Source organism: Perognathus longimembris, chromosome 17 (genome assembly GCF_023159225.1).
Source record: "Perognathus longimembris pacificus isolate PPM17 chromosome 17, ASM2315922v1, whole genome shotgun sequence".
NCBI lineage: Eukaryota > Metazoa > Chordata > Mammalia > Rodentia > Heteromyidae > Perognathus > Perognathus longimembris.
In genome coordinates, this window is record NC_063177.1 from 34,859,376 (window position 1) to 34,883,762 (window position 24,387).

General features: G+C 52.6%; 2 protein-coding genes across 16 annotated transcripts; one reads left to right on the plus strand and one right to left on the minus strand.

The window, feature by feature from the left end:
* The first annotated feature begins 1,250 nt into the window (after positions 1-1,250).
* Positions 1,251-12,712, plus strand: Phospho1 (phosphoethanolamine/phosphocholine phosphatase 1). Of its 11 annotated transcripts, none has more exons than XM_048365555.1 (5): positions 4,723-4,773; positions 6,998-7,065; positions 7,850-8,414; positions 9,290-9,401; positions 11,030-12,712. In XM_048365555.1, exons 3-5 carry the CDS (start codon positions 8,371-8,373, stop codon positions 11,786-11,788), a joined length of 915 nt encoding a protein of 304 aa, XP_048221512.1. In that variant the 5' UTR covers positions 4,723-4,773; positions 6,998-7,065; positions 7,850-8,370; the 3' UTR covers positions 11,789-12,712. The 11 variants fall into 11 exon arrangements, with proteins under 11 accessions (XP_048221516.1, XP_048221515.1, XP_048221512.1 ...); XM_048365553.1 differs by lacking the exon at positions 4,723-4,773 and adding an exon at positions 5,440-5,756; XM_048365554.1 differs by lacking the exon at positions 4,723-4,773 and adding an exon at positions 5,440-5,648.
* Positions 12,713-12,994: 282 nt separating this feature from the next.
* Positions 12,995-24,358, minus strand: Abi3 (ABI family member 3). 5 transcript variants are annotated; one of them, XM_048365548.1, is made up of 8 exons: positions 24,226-24,358; positions 18,242-18,409; positions 16,788-16,964; positions 15,172-15,257; positions 14,946-15,041; positions 14,648-14,769; positions 13,800-13,934; positions 12,995-13,472 (listed from the first exon to the last, which is right to left on the minus strand). In XM_048365548.1, the coding sequence occupies exons 1-8, from the start codon at positions 24,340-24,342 to the stop codon at positions 13,300-13,302; spliced, it is 1,074 nt and encodes a 357-aa protein (XP_048221505.1). In that variant the 5' UTR covers positions 24,343-24,358; the 3' UTR covers positions 12,995-13,299. The 5 variants fall into 5 exon arrangements, with proteins under 5 accessions (XP_048221505.1, XP_048221506.1, XP_048221504.1 ...); XM_048365549.1 differs by having other exon boundaries at positions 12,995-13,443; positions 14,648-14,772; XM_048365547.1 differs by having other exon boundaries at positions 14,648-14,772.
* Positions 24,359-24,387: the final 29 nt, after the last annotated feature.

The window sequence follows — 24,387 nt, forward strand, 5'->3', positions numbered from 1 at the left end:
TTTTTGCTGTGCCCTCCCGGGACTGTGGACCCAGATGCCGGACAGGCTGGGGCCTGTGCAGAGGAAGCAATGGAGAGGATTCTTCGCTGGCCTCTCCTGGGCTAGCCAAGAGCCTCCAGCCCAGTCCCTGCTCTGGCTCCTGCCTTAGGACTTCCACTGCTGGAGATGTGGTTTGGGAAATGAGAGTTTTGGAGGTGCTGTGTGGCTTCTAGGAAGTTGGGAAAGAAACCCTTAAAACTCCCTCTTTGGTCTCTGTTAAATGAAAATCCTGTTAAATGAAGATCTTGGCAATTTTCTGCTCAAGTAGAAAAATGAGGCCTGAAGTCATCATGCTCAAAAATACAAGTGGTCTCATTCAGACTGTTCTAGAAACCAGAACCCCAAAGACACTGCAGGCCCCAAACTGTGATCAGTTAGGAACACAAGTCTCCTGCTACCCTCTTCCCCTCCCAGAGCGAGGGAAACCTTTTCCTCTTGCCAGAATGACACTTGCTTTTGGCTAAGAATGCCAAATGTAGTGGTCACTCCTGCAATCCCCACTCTCAAGTAGTAGAGGGAGGAAGATTAGGATCTTCAAAAAGGAGAGAGAAAGAAGGAGACAGACAGAGACAGAGATTCACTTTTGCAGACAACCAAAATTGCCTGCTTGGGTTCAAGGCTGAGTTTTTTTCCCTTCTTAGCCCTGCAACCTGGGTAAGTTACACACCATTCCGTGTGTAAATTGAGGAGCTGGTAGGGCACAGGGCTGATGTAAGGAGGAAGACTGGAGCCTTTTCAGAACAATGTTGGCCATATCGAATGTACTCTGTCAAAGCTAGCCATTGTGGTCTAGGAAGGAGAGTGGAAGAGGGGTTTGTGCAGCCTTGGCTCCAACTGTCCAGCAAATGATTTGCACCAGGTCTTGCAGAAGTGCCTGAATGAGGACACTCTTGGTGGACTCTTCCCAATAAAGGCCACTCTCATATATCTGTAGCTCACCCAGGGCCTCAGATTGGCCTTTTTAGGTCATGCCAAGAAGAGCAGACCAGCACCTGACCACCAGTTGGGACACAGCGTCCTTGGATGAAAGATTCAAGGATGCTTGCTTGCTTGCTGTGCCAGCACTGGGACTTGAACTCAAGGCTAATACTCTACGACTGGAGCCACAGCTCCACTTCTGGGTTTTTGCTGGTTAATTGGAGAAATGGCTCATGAACTTTCCTGCCTGACCTGGTTTCAAACCGTGATCCTCAGATCTCAGCCTCTTGAGTAGCTAGGATTACAGGTGTGAGCCACCAGCGCCTAACTCAGGACCCTCTTTTTTTTTTTTTTTCCTGCCAGTCCTGAGGCTTGAACTCTGGGCCTGGGCATTGTCCCTAGCTCAAGACTAGCATTCACAGCGCCACTTGTGGCTTTTTCTGAAAACTTTATTGGCCATAAGAGTCTCATGGACTTTCCTGCCCTGAGTGGCTTACTGCTATCCTTAGATCTCAGCCTCCTGATTAGCTAGGCTTACAGGAGTGAACCACTGACACCTGGCAAGGGCCCTTTCTTAACGTCCCTGGATTTCTGCCTTTTTGTTGGTAAAAATGAAAATTCTAAACTCCTCAGCCAGATAAGGCAGGGAAGTCTCCTACAGTCAGCCCCACCCACTCCCTGGGCAGGTGGAGCCTTACCACGCCCCCTCCCCTGACTCCTCCCCCGCATGCCTCCTACAGAGCTGGCAGCCACCCTTCTCAGATTGCTGGCCTCTTGGGCTCTAATGCTGGGACCTTGGAAAAGTGAGTGACTCACTCTCTTCGTGAAGATCAGTAGGAGCTGGTCGCTGGCCACCTGAGCCAGGGTTCACAGGGACTTGAGCAAGCAGAGTCACCTCAGATGACCGCCTTTCCCACAAGTCTCTGCCAGGTCAAGTGATCGGTGTCCTAACACAAAACTCACCCAGACGAGCAAGATCTGCCCCCTCTGCACAGTATGGTCTCCAGAGGCTGGAGGGGCTAGGGAGCTTCCCACTCTATTTTGGAATCCATTTTTAGGCACACGGCTGATCTTCCAACTCGCTTACCCTCTGACCAGAAGAGGGAAAAGTAAAGACAGCTGAGAGTGGCAGGACTGAGTCCTGGAATTTTCAGTCCAAGGAAAATCAGGAATTTCTATACTTATTTCACAAAGGTACTTTGCAGATGATACCTTTGAAGAAATCATCTGTGCTACACAGGAGGCTGAGATCTGAGGATGGCAGTTCAAAGCAAACTTGGACTGGAAAGTCTATGAGATTCTTTTCTCCAACTAACCACCAAAACACTGGAAGTGGAGCTATGGCTCAAGTAGTAGAGTGCCAGCCCTGAGTGAAAAAGCTGAGAGACAGCACCCAGGCCCTGAGTTCAAGCCTCAGTACCAGAACAACAAATCACCACCATCACCATCATCATCGTCATCGTCGTCATCATCTATCTGTTGCTCCCAGGCTCTGTGAATTTGGAGGCCAGGCTGAAATTGCATCAGGGACTGAGTGTTTGAATGCAGTGCCTCCTAACACTTATGTGGCCCTGGGAAAGTGGCTGTATCTTGACAATTATTTTTTGGTCAGTTGTGGGGCTTGAACTCTGGGCCTGGACGCTGTCCCTGAGCTCCTCAGCTCACAAGGCTAGTGCTCTACCACTTGAGCCACAACGCCATTTCCCTCTTTGCATCTCTATTACCTTATTGTAAGATGGAGTGAACCATAATCCTGGGGTAAACCAGCTATTGTAAAGATCAAATGAGGTATAGCAACAAAGCATTACTGTATCAGCAAACACAGCCGAGACCTGCGTTCCATTTAACAAACATCTAAGGCCTATTATGTATCATGGTCCATATACTAGGGGCTGAGGGCTATGCTACAAAATAAGCCAAATCTGACCTCTGCTCTCATGTTACCTATGAGAGAGGAAGGGAGACCCAAATGAATGGGGGCTATAATTATGGCTACCAGATTGGAATCCCAGCCCTATCACTCACCAACTGGGTGACACTGAGCAAGCTTAACTCTCTGTGCCTTGATTTCCCTTCCATAAATGAGGCTGGACAATACCAGCTTAAAGTATGGTGAAGATCACAACATATGCACAGCAATTTCCACTACCTACTAAGTGCTCAGGCAGCACACATGGGACCCATATGATGAAAGCAGCAGCAGGATGTGAGCCCAGCAGACAGCAGACATGAGGACACTGGAGGTTGATGATGCTGAGCTGCTCCCGGAGGAGGAAGGCCCCAGGAGAGGAAGAGCAGATGTGTTGGGAGCTGGATGAAGGAGTGAGGGGTGGAGGCAGGGTGCAAGCAATGAAGGAGACTGGAGACAATTTATGGAGCTATTCAGCCTCTACTCAGCTTCTTAACCTCTGGGGTTAAGTAGGGAGCCATGATCAAGCTAACTGTCTCTTCCATTCTGTACACATAGAAACATGGACCAGGAGTGTGTGTGTGTGTGTGTGTGTGTGTGTGTGTGTGTGTGTATACTGGAACTTGAACTCAGCATTTTTGCTCAAGACTGGCCCTCTCTTGCTTGAGCCACAGATCCATTTCCAGCACTTTGCTTGTTCATCAGAGATAAATTTTGTCTGACTTAAAATCTCAAACCTCAGCTCTCAGCCTCCAGAGTAGATGGGATTACAGACTTGAACCACTGGTACCAGGCTGTCCAGGTTTTGTTCAGTAATGAGCCCTCAGCACTAAAAAGAGATTTCAGCAATTCCTTTTTGACTCTCACCTTTGACTTGCAGACCCACCTGCCATCATTACATCTGGCTGTCTTCCACTAGTGACAGGATTTAGGGCTAAAGTTAGAGCCAGGCCTGGGGGCATCTATGTTCACACAACTGCTTTTTTTTTTTTTTTTTTTTTTTTATTGCCAGTCCTGAGGCATGGACTCAGGGCCTGAGCACTGTCCCTGGCTTATTTTTGCTCAAGTCACAGCTCCACTTCCGGCTTTTTTCTATATATGTGGTACTGAGGAATCGAACCCAGAGCTTCATGCATACGAGGGGAGCACTTTACCACTAGGCCATATTCCCAGCCCACCACACAACTGCTTTATGACCCAAATGGGTCAGATGGGGGTCCTGTGTTTGAACTCCTGAGCAAACTATTTCTCCTGGCATTGTGAACATTCAACCAGTAATGGAGTCATCTAGCTGAGTGCTTGGTTCATAGTATGTTCTCAGAAAACACAAATCATGGGCTGGGGATATGGCCTAGTGGCAAGAGTGCTTGCCTCGTATACATGAGGCCCTGGGTTCCATTCCCCAGCACCACATATACAGAAAATGGCCAGAAGTGGCGCTGTGGCTCAAGTGGCAGAGTGCTAGCTTTGAGCAAAAAGAAGCCAGGGACAGTGCTCAGGCCCTGAGTCCAAGCCCCAGGACTGGCCAAAAAAAGAAAAGAAAGAAAACACAAATCACCTCTTTCCTCTTTAGCTATCATCTCCCCTCCTGCAGGCGAGAAAGCTCTGCCAAGAGGGGAGCAAGTCTGTGGCTCAGCACTGACTCTCTAAGGACAAAGAGGAAAGTGCTTTCCCTTGACCTATCCCGGCTGGTATACTGGGTGGAACTAGGGGCCTTGCGTAGCTGGGTAGCGCTCTGCCACTTGAGCCCTTCCTCCCGTTGGGCTTTTTGCGGGTTAGCGGGTTAACTGGCGATGGAGTCTCCATCCAGAGACTCCGTCAGCCTCCAGAGCGTGCGGCTCTCTTGCGGGAGTTTTCTACTGACTGGCTTCAAACCTCATCCTCCAAGATCTCAGCTGGGATTACAAGTATGAGCCACCAGCGAAAGGCTAGAAAGGTTGTCGTTGTGTGTGCGCGCGCGCGCGTTGTTTTTTGTTGTTGTTGGTTTTTTTTTTGGTTTTTTTTTTTTTTAATGTACCCCATCATTTGCAAAGGGGCAAACTGTTCGGTCCCCCGGTGGGAGCGTCCCTCCCCCTCCACCCCGCCGATCCCCAGTACCCCGTAACCAGGGACCTGGGGCCGGGCTGGACGCGGTGACTCCGCCTGGAGGGCAGAGGGCACCGAGCTCGACGCACGTGGAAGCGCATTGCTTTTCCTAGCGGGTCAACTGGTGCGTCCCACCCGGCTGAGGGGACGGGACGGGCGGCCGAACGGGCGGGCCCTGGTACGGGTAAGAGTGTCAGCCAGACTTAAGTAGATAGATGTCCGCGGCCACGCCGATGACTGTGCCGCCCCCTCTCCCCAGCTCCGCGGATGGGCACCGCGTCGCTCCCCCGCCCCTACCCCACCCCATCCCCCCGGCGCCCAGTCGGTCCCACCTAGGCTCCGGCTCGCGGAGCCGCCGAGGCAATATGGAGGCGTGGCCCGCGGGAGGCCCGCCCCTTTGATGTGCACCGGCACCTCTGTGATTGGTCAGTCTCTTGTGACGTACGGAGACTGCGGTGGACCCCAGTGCTGCGGCAGCCGCAGCGCCGGCCGCGGCTCGGGCTCGGGCTCCGGCTCCCGGGCATTTAAAGGGGACGCGGCGGCGGCGGCGGCGGCGGCCCGGGGGAATGGGGGGCAGGTGGGGGAAGCCATCCAGACGCACGTCATCCACGGTCCTTCGGGACTGGAGGGACTCGTGAGCCGGAGCCCAGGAATCCGGGGGTGGATAAAACACCGCGCTCCCCCCCCCCCCAATTCCGTAAGCACCCCGTGCTCTATCTTGCGCCCTAATATAGCCAGACCCCCTTCTCCCCACTCTTTACACTCAAACTCAGCCGGGACAGACCTCTGCCACCGCCGCCCCCACGTGAGTCCTGGGTTCTGGGAAGCGGGGAAAGCTGGGGTCCCGGTGTTGGGATGGGGGGCCGTGAGGAGTTTGAGGACGCTTCTTCATGAGGGTGGCAGGCGGGGTGGGGGAGTCCCTGGAGCAGAGGTATGAACCCCCTCTTCCTCCTACCCCAGAAATGTGGTTCCCAGGTACCCTTCCATCCCTGACTGGCAAAGTCCCCCTTGATCCCGGCCACCCACAAGTCCTCCCCTCTCCCAAGCTGCGCCCCCCCCCCGCCCGCATTAGGGCGAAGCACCCGCCAGCTGGGGGTGTGCCAGTGTGCCTGCTTTCCAGTCACCTCTAAAAATATCTCCCCCCCACCCCACCCCCACCCCACCGGCAGCTGCCACCTCTCTGCCCCTACTCAGTGAGGATCCCGGTTCAACATCCACCCAGGCAAGGAAAGCCCAGAGGTGACTCCTGGTCCCAGATCCCTTGTTGGCACCAACACACAGATTCTTAACCACTCAAGACAGAGAGCTCACATCCCAAGGAATCCTCCAGGGCAACAGGGGAACTCCGGCTGGCTTTCCCCCCAGAAGTGCCAGAGACCCCAGAGTTTTAATACTGACTGATGCTGTGGGACTCTCGTGTTAACTTCACCTCTCTGAGCTGATTTTTCTGATCTGCTATTTCTTATTTGCATGGAAGGGGATGAATCCGGGGTGGGGGTTGTTATCTGCAGACTGAGAGGAAATTTGGCTTAATTGTGGGGTCTGGTTTCTAATGATTTATAGGAGACTTGTTCTCAGGCAGACAGTGCTTGTTATTGTGAAGTTCCTGAGTCCTTCCCACTCATCATTCTCATCCTCCTTGTTTCCTGTGGAAAATTGTCCCAAAACCTCTCTGGGGCCTCCATCTACCCATTCAGGGAGGATTTTCAAGCTTAGGGCCTATGCCAGAGAGGGACTTGTTTCCCTCCCCCACCCCCAGGATTTAAACTAAGAGCATTTGTGGCCAAGCTGGGAGGGATGGGCAGGAATCTGTGATTTGACCTAGGACCTGGATATAAGAACATTTGTGTCAAAGACTAGAAGGGTTTGTAGGAATCTGTGATTCCAGGTGAGACCAGGTGTAAGAACATTTGTGTCAAAGCTAGGAGGCGTGTGCAGGAATCTGTGATCCCAGGTGGCACCAAGGCCGGCAGACACTGAGGTAGATGGGACTGGAAACAGACTCCCTGCCACCTCTAGGAACTCTTTCTTCTCTCCCTGTTCTAGCCTTGAAGAGGAGATCCTGCTCCCTTTACTCAGAGGGACTGTGATCACTCAGGACAAAGCTGCTGGAGGTGAGTGACCTTCCTGTTATAGGAGCAAACTAGGGACAAGTCTCTAGTGTGCTGTGGGGGGGGGGTGTCACTGCATGGCTTTCTCAGTTGGAGGGAAGGAACCCCAGGTTGCTTGGCTTTCTGCTCTGGAAATGAAACAAGAGCAACTTGCAAACAGTAAGTGTTTAAACTGATTTCCCTAAATACCATTATGAGTTAAATGTGACTGTGTCTTTATTTTTTTGTTTTTTTTGTTTTATTGTTTGTTTGTTGTTTTTTGTTTTGTTTTGTTTTGTTTTTGCCAGTCCTGGGGCTTGGACTCAGGGCCTGAGCACTGTCCCTGGCTTCTTTTTGCTCAAGGCTAGCACTCTACCACTTGAGCCACAGCGCCACTTCTGGCCATTTTCTATATATGTGGTGCAGGGGAATCGAACCCAGGGCTTCATGCATGCTAGGCAAGCACTCTACCACTAAGCCACCTTCCCAGCCCATGTGACTGTGTCTTTTACTATGGGAAATTACAAGTTTTGAGCATAAAGACTAGTAAAATATGCAAAAAAGAAAAAATGCAAGGGGGAATCAAAGTACTGAGACCCTTTCCTATGAGATTAAAACTGGCCTCAACCTGGTCAATGCATGGTTCATGCCAGTACTCCCAGCATTTGGGCAGTGAAGGCAGGAGAAACATGAGTTCAAGACCAATCTGGGCCTTAAGAAAAGCAGGTGGTGATCCCTTTGTGTCTTTCTATCCCCTTTTGATTTCACTACCTGCTTGACACATGCCTGTCTGCATTTGCTTTTACAGTGGGAGTGGTATCTCCTGACCTTTCTCCTCTGACTGCCAGGTCCTAGAACATTCATGATATCAGCATGGATTGATTGGGATATGACCTGCCTCCTTCCCCCAATATATGTCATTCTATGGCCTCTAAATCTCCTTCATCCTTCCTTTAACCTATGTCTCCTCTCTCCGAGGCCCTCCTATTTTTTGTTCACTGCCCCCTTGAGCTTTGCCCTTCCCTCTCCCAATTCAATTCCTTGACTTAAAAGTTCTTGGGAAAAAGACTCATATCTTATCTCTAAGGAAAATTATGTGCATCCAATCATGGAAGTAGGGAGACAGGAGACATCTCTGGAGGGTTTCCAGAGCTTGTGTCCTGTTCCTAGGATGTACCACACTCTGTCCCAGCGAAACTGTCACCTTGACAAAGTCAGAGGGGTTTAAACTGTTACCCACTCTCACCACCAGAGGGCAGCAGACAACCAGACCGTTGCTCCTCCAACTCTTGCCTCTCAGTATCTCCCTGTCTTTCCCAGTGGCTTCTGATGTCTCACTCAACCCATGGATGGAGTGGTGGGAGGGTTCAGAGGGAACGAAAGCCATAGATGATGCCCTTTGTAACTGCATTGATAATGGCCCCAAGTGGTCAAACCTGATCCCCAAAGCCATATGGCAAAGTCTAGCAGATTTCAACACGAAGCTCAGTTTGGCAGGATCCTGGAAAGCGCTGGGAGGACTGGTCCTAGATCAATTGTAAACAGCATGGCTTAGGCCAAGAAGAGAGTTAACCTCGCTGAGCCCTTCTCTGCTGATCTCATAGGAGTGATGGGCAGTGAGAGAATACAAGTATAAGTAACTGGTACACAATAATGGAGCCTATACATGTCAGGATACTGATGATACTGGAGGAAAAAGCTTGGGGACTGGGCCTATCAGATCTGGTCTGAGATGACCTTTGGGAAAAAGTGTAACAGCCTGTCTCAGACTCCAGTGGTGCCATCTGTAACCTCTCCAGCATGCTTGGGGACCATATGCGAATACTTATAAGGTGCTTCCTGGTCTGTGTCAAGAACTTAATTTTGCTGAGACCCTAGTTGCAGGGTTTTTGTTGTTGTTTTGCTTTTGTGTTTGTACTGTCACTGGGGCTTGAATTCAGTGGCATGCCCTCACTTGGCTTTTTCCACTCAAGACTGGGGCTCTATCGCTTCAGTCACACCTTCACTTCTGCCTTTTTGCTGGTCATATGGAGAGAAGAGTCTCATGGATTTTTCTGCCCAGAATGGCTCAGGTCAGCCTCCTGAGTAGCTGGGATTGCCACAGACATAAGCCACCAGCCTCCAGATAACGCTGAGACCCTGTCATGGAACCTGTGGTTTAGCAGAAGAGATAAGACAAGGAGGGCCTGGATGGTGGAGGGAAAGCCACCATACTGGGCACTCTTAAATAGACTTTTATGGTTGTTAGGTGCTCTGGACAACAGCTGGAGGCCAACAGAGTCCCTAGACAAGGTGCTCAGGGTGATGTGCTGACGATGAGCGGGTGTTTTCCAGTTGCCGGCCTCCGGTGCCTGTCTAGGGTAAGTGGGTCCCTCTAGGATGAGTTCTATGCCCCCATTTTTCCAACAAGGAGTGAAAAGACCCCATCCAGACCCTTGCAGGTTTGCCCTCCCCTCCTCTGGAGCTCCATCAATCTCTGGAAGCTTCTGTCTCAGGTGGGGTCTGGATGCTTTACATCCTCAAGTCCCAGCCCCTGAGACTCCCAGCAGGATGTTGGTGAGGACACAGGATGACTCTAGAGATGAGAAGGAAGGCACAGTTCAGTTAGGGTGGCAAGCAGTCAGGTTCAAATCCCAGCAGAAAAAAATGAGGAGCTTGGACTTCCGTTTCACAGGTTGCTAGGCCTAAGAATATTAGAAAGTGTTAAGGAGGAGTCCAGGTCTAGCACCCATCTCATGAACTGGGGCATCCAGCCAGAGAAGTGGGGGGTGGGGTGGAGAAAGGCAGCAATGGATATTTCTGCATCTGCACAGATGTGTCTGCCCTCCTGTATGGCCCTTGACAAGCATAGGTGGCAGGGACATGCAGCTATGGGCTCCTGCTGTCTCCCTGTGCTTGCCTTTTTGGTCTCCTGATACTTCCCTGTTGTCCCCCATCCTCTCCCATGCTGCCACTTCCTGCGCCATTCCCTTCTGAACATGAGACCCTGACCCAGGGTCTCATTTCCTGGATACCCCCCCCTTCCTGTCTGGCAGTCTGATTCTACTCTCCCCTAGCATGGCAACTTCCCAGCATCCCCTCCTACCCCCACTCCCTGCTTCCTTCTTCCTCTGCTTTTTCAGCCACTGCTGCTGTCTCTCCTCTCCCTCACCTGTCTCCCAGGTATGCCGTGGCCTGGTGGGGGCTTCTACCTCCCCAGGCCCCACTGCTTCTCCTGCTGCCTGCTTGCTTCGGACTCTGGCAGAAACCATGGCAGAAACTCCAACTGCTGACTCGTTCCTCCCAGGGAACTGGCAAGTGATTAGTGACTAGCTGTCAGCACAGGGCTGGAAAAGTCCCTGCAGAAGTTAGCTGTGTCCTGTCCCTGGTCCTCTGCATGTACCAACCATTTTGTATGGCAACAGCTCCCCCAAAGAGGCTTCTCTGGGTTTGTGTGGTTGGCATGCCCAGAAGGCATGGCATTCACTGTCCACAAGCTTTGGATGATGCTAGGAGCCTTTAAAGGCTGGAGTCTAGCTCTGTGTTGTCCACCGCAGCCTGATAGGCCATTAGTCCAGCGAGGACCAGAAGGAGAATAAGCTAACTGGTTCCCCCGTGCTGTTAGAGGGAGTACTCAGAATGCTCCCGACACCCTTTGTGCTCACCAAGCATCCGGGCCACCCGGAGTCTCCCAATCTGTCTTAGTCCAGGAACCTCCTAGAGGCCTGGGGTCAGGCCTAGCGTGGTCCCCCATGAACATCAACCCCCAGTGTGGTTAACGGAGAGATGGCAAGAAAGGACCAGTAGGGACAGCGCGGAGTGGGAGGGGCTGGGGGGGCCAGAGACCTGCTTACTCCTCCAGCTTAACCCGCCTTGGGTCCTCCTCAGGTCTTCGACGTGCCAGCCCTCCTGGCCGCGGCCCGCTAACCAGCCTCTCCTCGGCCGGCTCCTGCCGCGCCGCCTCTCGCTTGCCCCCTCCTCCTGCTGCCTCTCTCCCCCCTGCTCCCAGGACGGCGGGATGGCGGCGCAGGGCGCGCCACGCTTCCTCCTGACCTTCGACTTCGACGAGACCATCGTGGATGAAAACAGCGACGACTCGATCGTGCGCGCTGCTCCGGGCCAGAGGCTGCCCGAGAGCCTGCGCGCCACCTACCGCGAGGGCTTCTACAACGAGTACATGCAGCGCGTGTTCAAGTACCTGGGTGAGCAGGGCGTGCGGCCCCGGGACCTGCGCGCCGTCTATGAGGCCATCCCCCTGTCGCCGGGCATGGGCGACCTGCTGCAGTTCATAGCCAAGCACGGCTCCTGCTTCGAGGTTATTCTCATCTCCGATGCCAACACCTTCGGCGTCGAGAGCGCGCTGCGCGCCGCCGGCCACCACGGCCTCTTCCGCCGCATCCTGAGCAACCCGTCGGGGCCCGACGCCAGGGGACAGCTGGTCCTGCGGCCCTTCCACACCCACAGCTGCACGCGCTGCCCGGCCAACATGTGCAAGCACAAGGTGCTCAGCGACTACCTGCGCGAGCGGGCTCGCGACGGCGTGCACTTCGAGCGCCTCTTCTACGTGGGCGACGGCGCCAACGACTTCTGCCCCATGGGGCTGCTGGCGGGCGGGGACGTGGCCTTCCCGCGCCGCGGCTACCCCATGCACCGCCTCATCCAGGAGGCGCAGAAAGCCGAGCCCAGCTCCTTCCGCGCAGGCGTGGTGCCCTGGGAAACCGCCGCCGACGTACGCCTTCATCTGCAACAGGTGCTGAAGACGTGCTAAGGACCGCCGCCGCCTGCAGGGGGCGCTCGAGGCGACGGCGCGGAGAAGGGGCCCGGGCCGCGCGCCAGGGGTGGGGGAGTGGGAAAGACAAACCTAGTTTTACCATTCCCTCTTCCCTTTCGCTTTGCTACGTCCCTCCGGGAATTTCTGGAGTTGGTTTTTTTTGTTTTGTTTTTTGGTTGTTTTTTTCCCATGGGGGGAGGGGGCTGAGAGCGGGGTTCGGGAGCCGTCCCTATCTATGCAGTTACCCCAGCTCGGCTGCCGCCTCCCCGTTTCCACTGCAATCAGTGGAGTCTGGCCCAATGGGGGTGTGGTGTGCATGCCTCTAGAAAGGTAGCAGTGTTTCCAAAATATCCTGTCTTCCCAACTGGGAAAGGACTTCCTGGAAGGTGCCAGAAGGAACATCTCCCACTGCTTTAAGTTGCCTCGGCCTGTGTAACTCCCCATCCCCAGCCTTCTCTCCAAGAGACCCAGGATCCCCCCACATTGGCAAAGCCGCACACCAGACCCCCCCCCACGGACAGATGACAGCTCCAGGCCTCCTTGATCCTGCTTCCACCACTACAGCACCACCCTCTTGCTGTACTTGTTACACCTCCTTGCCTCACCCAAGACCCCCAGCCCATCCCACCAATACCCCTGAACCAGGAGAAACCATCGCTTCCTGGTAGTGGGACGAGGGTAGCACACTGTCCACCTTGGGTTAAGGCCGACCAGGGACCTCTGAGCGTGAGATTGTGTCCGTCCCTCGCACCCCAGCCTCGTCTATGCAGCAAGAGACCAGGGACTTCACCAAAGTCGTCCTCCACGCCCCTCTCCTCCCAATATGGAACCGAAAGCCATGATGTTTTTAAGCAGAGCCAGGGAAGCCCAAGGTCCTCTTACCTCTGGTGTTTTAGACCTATAAAAGGAGGTGAAGAGGGACGAAGTGACTGAGCTCTCTCGCGCCGTATTCTGAGGGGTGAGATACTCTTTCAGACCCCCATTTAAGTGGGGGAAATATTCAGCTTAAGGAGCCAAGGCGGAATGTAAGCCAAGGGCAAAAGGAGGGTAAGGGACAGCGAGTGGCTGCTCCAGATCGGGATAGTGAAAAAGTGTGGCAATGGAGAGATTCCAACAGTCTATGGGGCTCTACTTGCTAAGAGCCTTAGAAACCATGCCATCCCTACCCTTTCGCACCTTTGAAAAGTCTTGCTGGGCAGTCACTTGAAGATTATGAGGGTTTTATTACAAGCAGACACTTGCAGGTAGAGACCCCCACTGTACATGGAGTAGAGACCTCTGGACAAGGTCACTGAAGTCCTTGGTCTCCAGTTCTTTCTCACCTGTAGCCAGGCCTCTTCTGTCTCCACCGGGAGCCCCTGCCCATGGCAATGGGAGGAGGACGTGAAGACAGCGCCAAACCCGGGAGTGGACAGGTCTAGCCCAGAGTTGACTATGGAGCTGGCTTTGGCTGGGGCTCTAGGCCCTGTGGGGAGTTCCTGAGTTCATGCTGGGAGAGCCCTGGGCGGTCAAGGCGATGAGCAGCTGGGCTCCACATAGTTCCCGGGGAAGAATCCGGCGCCCTCGGAGCTGACACCCTCACACCAGCCGTCCGAGTAGCGGCGGGTGACACAGATGGTGGTGCCAGCAGGGAAGGAGAGCTCGTTGTCCTTCTGACGGGTGTATGGGTACAGTGTCACCACTGCGGGGCAAGGGAAAAGGGTGCCTCCATGAGAGGTGCCGCCTGCCCTTCCCCAGAATCCTGAACTCGGGGAGCCCCCAGGGGTCAGACTGCAGGGAAGAACTTTCTTTCAAACCCGGGGTCTCCCCTCAGCTCAGTTCATATTCAATATTGAGTCAGCTGATCTAAGCTTAAGTCAGAACTCCATCAGAAAATGAGGGAGGGAGTCTATGTTCACCTTGGCAGAGGGAAGAGAAAACGCCTCTGGGATAGAAGAATGGGGTGGGGGCGGCAACAGAGGCTAGCAACAAGATCTGGTGCCCTTTTCGTCTCAGGGCTCCCTAGTACCTTTCTCCAAGTATTCAGCAGGGACCCAGCTGGGCTCATCGCTTCCAAAGCCGGGCGGGGGCGGGGGCAGCGGCTCCAGTTCACCGTCTCCCTCCAGGGCCGGAGGCGGCGGCAGGTCCAGCGGCGGGGGCAGCTCTGCAGGGGGGGGGGGAGGCAGGAAGGCAGCGCGTGGGCCGCTGGCCACGCCCACACGGGTCAGCACCCTGCTCTGCTTGAGGAGACCCCAGGATCTAGCGATTTCAGGCAGTGTCCCTTGGACAAGACCTCCAGCACGTGGCAGCTGCCCAGAAACCTTGGGATGACTGAACCTTGCAGGGTCGCCACACGGCTTGTTAGCTGCAAGGTCGCAGCCTCAGCTGCTTAAGTGTAAAGATCTTAAGGTTAGCCTGGCACGGGGGTGGGAGGCTCACTCCTATAATCCTAGCTACTCAGGAGGCTGAGATCTGAGGGTCACAGTTTGAAGGCAGCCCAGGGCAAGAAAGTCTAGGAGACTCTTAACCAGCAAAAAGTCAGAACTGGAGGTGAGGCTCCTGGGGTAGGAAGGAGAGCAGTAGTCTTGAGCAAGAAAGCTCAAGGGCAGAGCCCAGGCCCCGAGTTCAGGCTTCAGGACCAGAAAAAAAAAAAGGTTAGGTGTGAGATGTTTGAGAAGTTTCCAGCACGCACCCTAGTGTGGACTAAGTAGCAAGTTATTTCCTTTCTTGTAATTCGAGGGGGGGCGGGACTGGAGCCCAGCGGGAGGGGTCGAGCAGAACGAGCAGAGGGTGGGGAGGGGTGTACGGTAAGTGGGGAGGGGTGTGGCAGGTGGAAAGCCACCCGGCCTGCGCCGGGAGCCGGAGGGCGCGCCTTACCTGGCGGGGGCGCAGACTGCACTTCCAGCGGCGGAGGAGGCAGGAAGACCTCGGCAGCGACCGGCGGCGGAGGTGGGGCCGGGGGTGCTGCTGGCCCTTTGGGTTGGGGGACCCCTTCAGCGCTGCTGAAGACCAGCGCAAACCAAGGTGAGGGGCACGGCGTGTCCCCGGTGACTCCGCCCCCCCCAAATCTGGAGCCCCGCCCCCAGCGGTCTCCATGGTCGCTGGCCAGGGGGCCCCATCTCAAGCCCACCCCCCCCACCTCCGTCGCCCACCCGCTTAGACTGGCGGAGCTCACCCGGCCGAGGTCAAGGAAGAGGCGGACGAGGCGGCGGAGAGTTTGCCATCGGGCACCACGGGGAGCTGCACGGGCTCGGGGATCCGGGGTGGTCTCCTGGGGGGCGAGGGAGGAGGTGGGGGTGAGGGAGAGGATGGTTTCGGCAGGCCGAGCTCTGCGGGCGCTGGGCGGCCGGGTGGGGGGGCCAGCCCCGGGACGCGCGGCTTGGGTGACCACGAGTCCTTACCCCAGCGTGGCGGACGTAGGCGTGGCAGGCGCCTTGATGCTCTTGCGAGACAGGGTCCCAGTCCGGGACAGCTGTGTGCTCAGGTCCTGAGGGAGGGTGGGAGGGCCGGCATCTGGTATGGGGGAGGACAATCCCCCCCCTCATCCAAAGGAGGAACTGGGGGAGGGGCGAGGGAGAACTAGGAAGGAGGGCACAGCAAGTTCCCACTTCCCAGCCCGCCTTTCCGTCCTCCCCCCTCCCACCCAACCGTGTCATTGCCTGCTCGTGGGGCCTCAAGTTGCTGCGGGCAAAACCCACTCACAGTCTGGGGACCACTTCCCCTGCACGACCACAGCGTCTGGGTGAGCCCCTCCGCCCCGCCCCTCCCCCAAGCCATCTCAGAACCCCGGAGTTAGCATGGCTGGATGGGCCTCGCCCCAAGACTGAGCTGAGAGGAGTGGGGAGAAGATACGTGGCTTCCAGAAAGCCCACCTGTCATTTTCCTAGACCTCAGGGGACTGACTCCCGACCGCACCCCCGCACCCCCAGATCACGGCAGACAGAGGCAGGACCCAGGATGCTGAGGGGGGAACTGTACAAATGACAGATCCAACCCCACGTTCAAGAGGCCCTTCTGTAACTGATGTTCCACATAGGGACTTGAACTGAAGCATGAAAAATTAAGCTGGGGGCTGGGAATATGGCCTAGTGGCAAGAGTGCTCGCCTCATATACATGAAGCCCTGGGTTCGATTCCCCAGCACCACATATATAGAAAATGGCCAGAAGTGGCGCTGTGGCTCAAGTGGCAGAGTGCTAGCCTTGAGCAAAAAGAAGCCAGGGACAGTGCTCAGGTCCTGAGTCCAAGGCCCAGGACTGGCAAAAAAAAAAAAATTAAGCTGGGAGTTGTAGAGGTAGCTCAGTGGGAAACACAGCACGCTTGACAAATACAGGCTCCTCGGTTTGATCCACAACACCACACACTGGCAAAGTAAGTTGGACCAAAGAAAGAATTTACTGGTTTGGAGATCTAGTAACGAGGTAGTCTGACTGCCTGGTGGGGGGCTATGTGTTAAGAATATCAAAGAGATCGTTTAGACACTGATCTTCAAATCTGGGAGGTGCAAGTATGGAGAAGGGAACTGACATGGGTTGGGGGTGCCTATCTCCCAGGACACAGGCTGAGAAGTGCCAGAGTCACGCGCTCTACCATGTCCCTCTTGAGTGCCTGCACCCTGCCCGGCCTGCATCCTGCCCTTCCCGCCACCAGCAACTCTAGGGTAACTGCTCAGTTGTGGTGACCTCAAAACCCCAGACAGAGGAAGTTGCTGTTCTGTGGCTGGGGAACCATTCCCATACCCACCCTGACGTCCTCTCTTCCCCTTCACACATACACCCAGCACCCACAGGTGCTCAGAATCTCATTCAACACATCCTCTGAATAGAGGGTCAAGGCCAGTTATAGGGGGAGGGCCTCATAGAAGGATGAGATGGGGAAGGGTAGAGGGGAAAGAAGGGTTAAAGAGGATAGCTCTGGGAATGAGGAAGGAGGAGTTGCAGGGTAGAATGCGAATATGAAGAAGGGATCCTTTGAGTCAGGTGAGTAGGTGAATAGTGGGGAAGAGGGGCACCCCCTACCTTGATCCCATGGCCAATGTCATCCAGGCAGCCAAAGTTGAGGGGTCTCCTGTAGTAGGGTGTGAGTGGAGGGAGAGCCTCAGGGGCAATGACCTTCTGGCCAGGAGGCAGCCGCTGGACGGTGGCTAAGGTACCAATCTCCCTTCGGGCCACCTTCTCCATATGCATGTTTACCATCTGTGTGACAGGGTTTGAGATGATAGTGGGGAGGTGGTAGAGTATGTCCAACACCTTCCCTTTAAGAGAGGAAGAGGACAAAGGCTTTAGTGTGGGGATGAGGCCATAGGAGGCAAAGATGTCCTGACAGTGAGTTTTGTCCCTTTGAGTAATAGCATTTGGGAAAGGATAGCAGGGAGGATGGAACCACTTTGGAGCAACTTCCTGGTGGAAGAGAATGAAGGTTATTATTAGCTGAGCAGGAACCGGAAGAAAAAACACAATGTCCCTGGGGATGCTGGGAAAGGATTAAAGGACCTGTGGCTCAGGACCAGAGTGAGGTCACAGGGAGGTAGCACAGAATCAGAGCTGGATCAGCTCTCCCCTTCAGGGTGTAAATAAGCGAATGAACATCCTCTTGGAATGTTCGAGGGATAAGCCTACAGTGCTGTGAGGTGAGAGGGAAAAGACACCCCATACACAGGTGATGATGCATAACTAGGCCCAATGGGTAGTTGGACCTGTGTGTGTGCTTTAAGAGGCAATCCCTCGGTCAAGGATCCAGGAAGGAAGGCAGAGGGTGTGTATATGAGAAGGAAGGGACTCTTCATGGCCTGCCAAGCATGCACCCTGGGCGAAGGAAACTCATTAAGACCTTGCCTCTAGTTCTATGTAAACAGGATCCTTTTGCATCTCTTCTGTATTAGTAAGGAATAATAATTGACAGATACAGCTTTCAGATGTCCAGTGTGGCACTCAGAGAAATCAAATACACACACACACACACACACACACACACACACACACACACACACACACACACTGCCTTTAGGGACCTCTTAACAGAATGAAGAAGTAATTCCCCCATCTGAGACAGAGCTGCAGAGACAGGAAAACCCCCAAAGTTCAAGTGGAGCAGGCACTGGTGGCTCATGCTTGTAATCCTAGCTACTCAGGAGGCTGAAATCTGAGGATCACAGTTTGAAGCCAGCCCAGGCAGACAAATCTGAGGCTCTTATCTCCAATGAACCAGTAAAAAAAAAAAAAAAGCCAGAAATATTGCTCAAGTGGTACAGCACCAGCCTTGAGCAAAACTAAAAAAATCTATGAAACAGTTCTGGGTTTTGAGTTCAAGCCCCAGGGCCAGCTCACACACACACCAACACACATTCAGAGCTTAAGTGAAGTTGGGCAAGCAGGTCTGGAGAATGGCATGAAGGGGATTTTGCTGCAGAAAATTTCTGAGTGGGCCTGAAGAATTGGAGGTTCATACAGAACACCTTCCCACCACCCCTTACCTGGCCCAGAGTGCTCACGCGGGCTTCCACCTGCCTCAGGGAAGCCCCCTGCAGGTCCAACATGCGCAGAGTGTGCCCAGCCAGGTTGCCCACTTGGTAGGCCACACTGGCCAGTGCCTGGGTGGTGAAGGCCATGGTCTCCTCCAGTGCCTTCCGCTTGTCTGTGGCCTGAAATACACACGGGCCTGGATGGAGGCCAGCACATTCCACTGGGGCCTTGGCTGACCTGGGGGCAGGGGCATGGGAATGGATCTAGAAAAGGCAGGAGCTGAATTGGGAAGAAGCGGCAGCCCCTCTTGGAGGAGGTTTCTAGAAGAACAATATAGTCAGAGGACTCAGGACATTAGAAAAACAAGTTTGCGGCCTCAGAGATAAGGGTACCCCTCCTCCAATAATCCCCCTACTGCCTTCCTGAGGACTTGAGCAACGAGGATCTATTTGGGGGTTACAGAATGCATAGCAGAAAGGAAAGAGGAAGGCATTGCTGGTTGCAGACATTCTTAAGAGCTAAAAACAGGGTGACATTGTTCAAGGAGAAATGTACACATTACCTGACTTATATAACTGTAACACTGCTGTTCATCATCTTTATAATAATAAAAATTATTTTTAAGTGAAAAGGGCTGGGAATGTGGCTTAGTGGTAGAGTGCTTGCCTTGCATGCATCAAGCCCTGGGTTCGATTCCTCAGCACCACATAAACAGAAAAAGTCAGGAGTGACGCTGTGGCTCAAGTGGCAGAGTGCTAGCCTTGAGCAGAAAGAAGCCAGAGACAGTGCTCAGGCCCTGAGTTCAAGCCCCTGGACTGGCAAAAAAAAAAAAAAAGGTGAAAAAAAAAACAACCAGGTGCCAGTGGCTCACACCTGTAATCCTAGCTAATCAAGAGGCTGAGATCTGAGGGTCAAGATTAAAAGCTAGCCTGGACAGGAAAGTCTGTAAGACTCTTCAATAAACTACCAAAAAGCCAGAAATAGAGCTGTAGTGGTAGAGCACTAGACCTGAGCATAAAAGCTCAGGGACAGCGCTCAAGCCCTGAGGTCAAGCCCCTCCCCCCCACCCCCACCCCCCACGTGTTAAAAACTAATCCATCTAAGACCTTCAAATGGTGTTTCCTAGAGAAATACCAGAAATCCATTCTGGACAGTTCCCAGAAGTCTCTGTGCTTTGTTTAACCCCATCTGCAGGTTGGTGTTTGGACTCTCACCTAAGGAAACTGTGGCCCAGAATGGAGTCACTTCCCTCACTCATTCTGTCCAATTCCCAATGTGCTGAGAATAAAATCCAAACTTCTGAACATGGCAGGCTTACACACAGGCCATTCAAGTCTGCCTTCTACCTTTTCATCCTCCCCCATACTCCCCTCCCTCCCTCCTTATACCCCTTCAGCATGTTCTCTTCCTGAACAAACTAGATGGTTTCTATCTCCTAGCCTTTGCATTACAGTATTTCCCAAAATCCTTTTCCCTAGTAAGTTTCAGCTTCTCAGAGGGGTAGGTCTTCCTTTCTCTAACCTAAGCTTCCACCTGGCCTACCTCTCTATTGTTATCATATCTACCTTGCTTTCTTTTTTTAAATTTAATTTATTTATTAATTGAACACAAATGCTTTCTTTTTTCTTCACAATCTTAAGCATTATTATTTATCTATGTACTTTTTTTGGGGGGGCGGGGGAGATATTTGGGCTTGAACTTAGGGACCCATGCTAGGTTCGTATTCTAGCATTTGCCAGGCTCCTAGGCCTATTGGTTCTACTTTGTTATTTAAATAGAACTTCATACATTTGTCAAAGCTGGCCTTGGATTGGGATTTTCCTACCTCCACCTCCTGAGAAGCTAAGATTACAGATGTGAGCTACTATGTACAGCTTCTGTTTAACTTCTCTATCTCTTCTTACCCTCCAAAAAAAAAAAAAAAGGTAAATTCTATAAGAGTAGGAAGTTTGTCTGTTTCACTGCATCGAATTCCACAGTAGTGCCCCTATGTAGAAGACATCTAATAAAGAGGCGTTTGTGCATTAGTTAACAGATTGAATGGAAACTGAAATCTTTGCTGGGCACCTCGCTACCCCATTCCTGATACTGGTCAGGGTCACACTGCCAGTTAGTGAAGGAGCAGTGGGCAAGGAGCAGCTGAAGACAAAAGAGGATTTTTGTCCGTTCCAGATCAGAATGTGGGCGCTGGGGCAAAACTTCTCTGGTGTCTTTGTTCCTCAGGCCACTTCCTCCTCCCTCGTGAGCTTGCTGTACTGTAGGCTGAACCTTTCTCAGGGGCAGAGGAGAGTCAGGGCAGGCAGAGCTGGGCCAGGGTACTTACAGACAAGACTGCACCTGGACCTCCTTGCCTGCACCCTCACGTGACCCTCAGGACCTGTCAGTGGAGAGCCAACCTAAGAACCATCAGTGTCATCCTGAGTGACACGTGGAGGCCTCCACCATAGCCTGCCAGAACCTTTTAGGAAAGCCATGTTGTAGCCCTGGCTTTCCTGACTTTCTGTTTCAATAGCAAGAAAGAGATGCTCATTTGCTTGTTGGTTTATATCTCTTCTATATACCCAACCACATTTGCATATCACTAGATATGTCACCAAGAACCTTGAATGGGGGGAAAAATCAACTTAGGATGTTAAATAAGAAAAAAAAATAGGTGTTGTTCGAGTTTAAGATCTTCTTTTAGTAGTACAGTCTCATTTTCTGGACAGGAAGTGTCTACTTAGGCCCAGTCCTGGATGCCTGAATGTTCTCTGATTCTGGATTTAGTTTTGGATCAAAATTGGGGCTGGGGCTGGGAATGTGGCTTAGTGGTAGAGTGCTTGCCTAGCATGCACGAAGCCCTAGGTTCAATTCCTCAGTACCACATACACAGAAAAGGCTAGAAGGGCTCAAATGGTAGAGTGCCAGTCTTGAGCAAAAGAAGCTCAGGGACAATGCCCAGGCCTATATCAAGCAAGGACTGGCAAAACATAAAAAATGAACATTTAAATTAGGTCTGGAGGAACAAAGAATCTGGGATCCTTCATCTGGGCAGATGGCTGGTTCATCATGCAAATGACTGTCTGCAAACCCAACCAAGCCTGACTGAGAACCCTGCAGTAGACCAAGCTGCCTTCTCCTCCCTTTCCCACTCATTTCCTGACACCTGCTTGAGGTGGGAGGGAGAGGTGAGACCAGAAGACCCTCAGTCAGACCAGACTACTTAGCTGGTTATGTGGTCTGGTTGCTTCTCCTGCCTGGAAGAAGCAGAAATCCTGGATTCTGACCTGAGTGGCTTTGTCATTTGGCTAGAGTGGTGTTTTATTGCCTTTATGAGCCCTGCATCCTTCTGATGAGCAAAGTAACAATGATGCTAATTGCTGCCTTCTTAAGGACCAGGCCCCAGTCTGCTTTCTTACACTGACACATTTAACTCCTGTCTGCCCTGGAAAAAGTGTAAGAATCAGAGAGGTTGCCAGGGGCCAGTGACTCATGCCTGTAATCCTAGCTTCTCTGGAGCCTGAGATCTGAGGATTGTGGTTCTATAGATAGCCCAGGCAGGAAAGTCCATGAGACTCTAATCTCCAATTAACCAACAAAAAGCCAGAAGTGGCCAGGTGTTGGTGGCTCATATCTGCAATCCTAGCTACTCCAGAGGCTGAGATGTAAGGATGGTGGTTCAAAGCTAGCCTGGGCAGGAAAGTCCATGAGACTCTTTATTATCTCCAATTAACCACCAGAAACCAGAATTGGTGCTGTGGCTCAAAGTGGTAGAGTGTCAGCCTTGAGCAAAAAGAGTTCAGGGACAGCACCCAGGCCCCAAGTTCAAGCCCCACGACCAGCCAAAAAAAAATTGTCAGAAGTGGAGTTTTGACTCAAGTGCTAGCCTTGAGTAGAAAAGTCAAGCAAGAGAGAGAAGTCCTAAGTTCAAGCCCCAAGTACCAGCACCAAAAAATAAATAAAACAAATCCAAGGGGAAAGTTGCTTGTAGCTGGTATGTGACAGAGCTGAAAATTGAACTCAGGTCTTCATGACCACACACCTTATATAGGCCAATGAGAAGTAACCCACCCCCAAGCCCTTTGAGTCCTACAGAAACTTGAAGGAACAGAAGAGGCTGCTTCCACCCTTGTCCATAGGCGCATGCCTCTCACTGGTAAGCAAACTATGCAGGTACACCAACAGCAGGCCAGCTGCCCTACAGGCTGCTCATTCAGCATCTGCACAGACCAAAACTATACTCCATCTAGCTGCAGGTTAGGAAAGTGGGCTCTGGAGTAAGAATGTCGTGTTTGAATCGAGACTCCACCACCATGTTGGAGACCTCTGGCAAGGTGAGTTACCTTTACCAAGCATCAGCTTTATTAGGTGGTAGGAATTGCACTCACCTCCCAGGGCGGAGGCAGGGACAGAAGGAGCCATACAGGGTACAGAGCACTTTGTTGTTATTGTTGTTTTGTGGGGTTTTTTTTTTTTTGTCATTAACACTCTTTAATCTGCCATTTCTCAAAAGCACTTGCTCCTCTTTTTCTCCAATACTCTTAAGCTAGGAAGTCCCTGTGTCCCTTGAGTTTGGTTAAAATTCATTAGAAAAATGAAGTTTTAGAAAGCTGGGTGCAGTGACTCATGTCTATAATACCCACTATTTGGGAAGTAGAGGCAGAAGGATCCCACATTCAAGGCTAGCCCAGACAAAGTTAGTGAGACTTTATCTCAAAAAAAAAAAAATTAAAGTGGTTTGGCCCAAGAGTTATAGTCTCCCTCCCCCCCACCCCCCCCCCCCGTGTGTGTGTGTGCGTGCGTGTGTGTCTCTGTCTCTCTGTCTCTCTCTCTCTCTCTGGCTTTTGGAGACAGTCTAACTATGTAGCCCAATGACCTCAAATTCATTTACTTCAGCCTCCTGAGTGCTGGGATTACTAGTGTAAAGCACCCTACCCAGCATATCTTGTCACTTTTAAGAGAGCAGAGGAGAGAAAATGGAGGTGTGACTCACATGGTAGAACACACACACACACACACAAAAAAAAAAGCAAAGCAAAAGCATAAGACCCCGAGTTCAAGCTCCAGGACCAGCATGAGAGAGACAGAGGCAGAGAGAAACACAGAGAGAGAGAAAAAACAAAGAGAGAGGAAGAGGAGGAAACAAGACAAAGAGTGTCTTAAAACCACACATCTGGGACCCAGAATGGAGAGGAAAGATCTCAGGGGGTCTGAACCAGTGAGGCCAGGGCCGCTGCTTAGCTGAGTGAGCCTGGACGAGTCACTTCACCTTCTGAGCTATTGTTTTTGTATCCACAAAATAAGAACCATAATAGTTGTCCCATGAGGCAGCAGTGGGATTCATGAAAGCACAAGGGGTGTCCAGTCATTCACTTCCCTGCTCCTGGACCCTTGATTCAGGAATCTACATTCTCAGTCCTGGGACAAACACACAGCAGCAGCAGCAGCAGCAGCAGCAGCAGGAGCAGCAGCAAACTGTTCTCTTATGCCACTCTCCTTTTCTTTTCCCAGCCACCTGCTCCCAGGAATCATGTCCTAAATCCCCTGCCATTGTTCCAGGCTCTTTCTCTGTAGCCCGCCTGCAGTGACTTCCTTCTACCCATCCTCACATACCAACCAACAAACTCCTTTCCTTTGCCTGTCTTGAGTGTACAACAATGGAAAGTTCTTCTGGAATCTCCCCTAAAGTCAGCCTGAAAATGTAATGATGCCCAGGCACTTGGGGTCTCTGGAGTGAGCAGCTCTGTGAGGGATGAGCCTAGCAGAAGCTAGAGACCGGGATGGACGGAGGGCGCTGCCTGGCTGGGTCCTCTGAGGCTCCGACACACAAGGGGCTTTGCCAGCACGTGGGTAATATGGGATCTGGGCTAAGTTTGGGGGGCCAAGATGAAACCAAAGCCTAGAGTGACAGTTTTTCAGCCAAGCCCCAGATCAGCTCCTGTCAGGTGACAGGGCCCCCTAGCCCTGCCTAAGGCTCCCCTGCACAGGGGTCCTGGCCTGCACTCTCTCTACTTACCTTTGCGTAGTTGTCTTCACAGTAATCAGCCACCCTCAGCAGGGCCCTGTGGTTGCCCAGCAGAGCCTCCCGGCCCGTGGGGATCTCAAACTCTTGCAACTGCTGTAGCTCCTCCATGACCCCCCGCCTGGTCGGCTCCCAGGGGAAGCCTCTGGTTTTGAG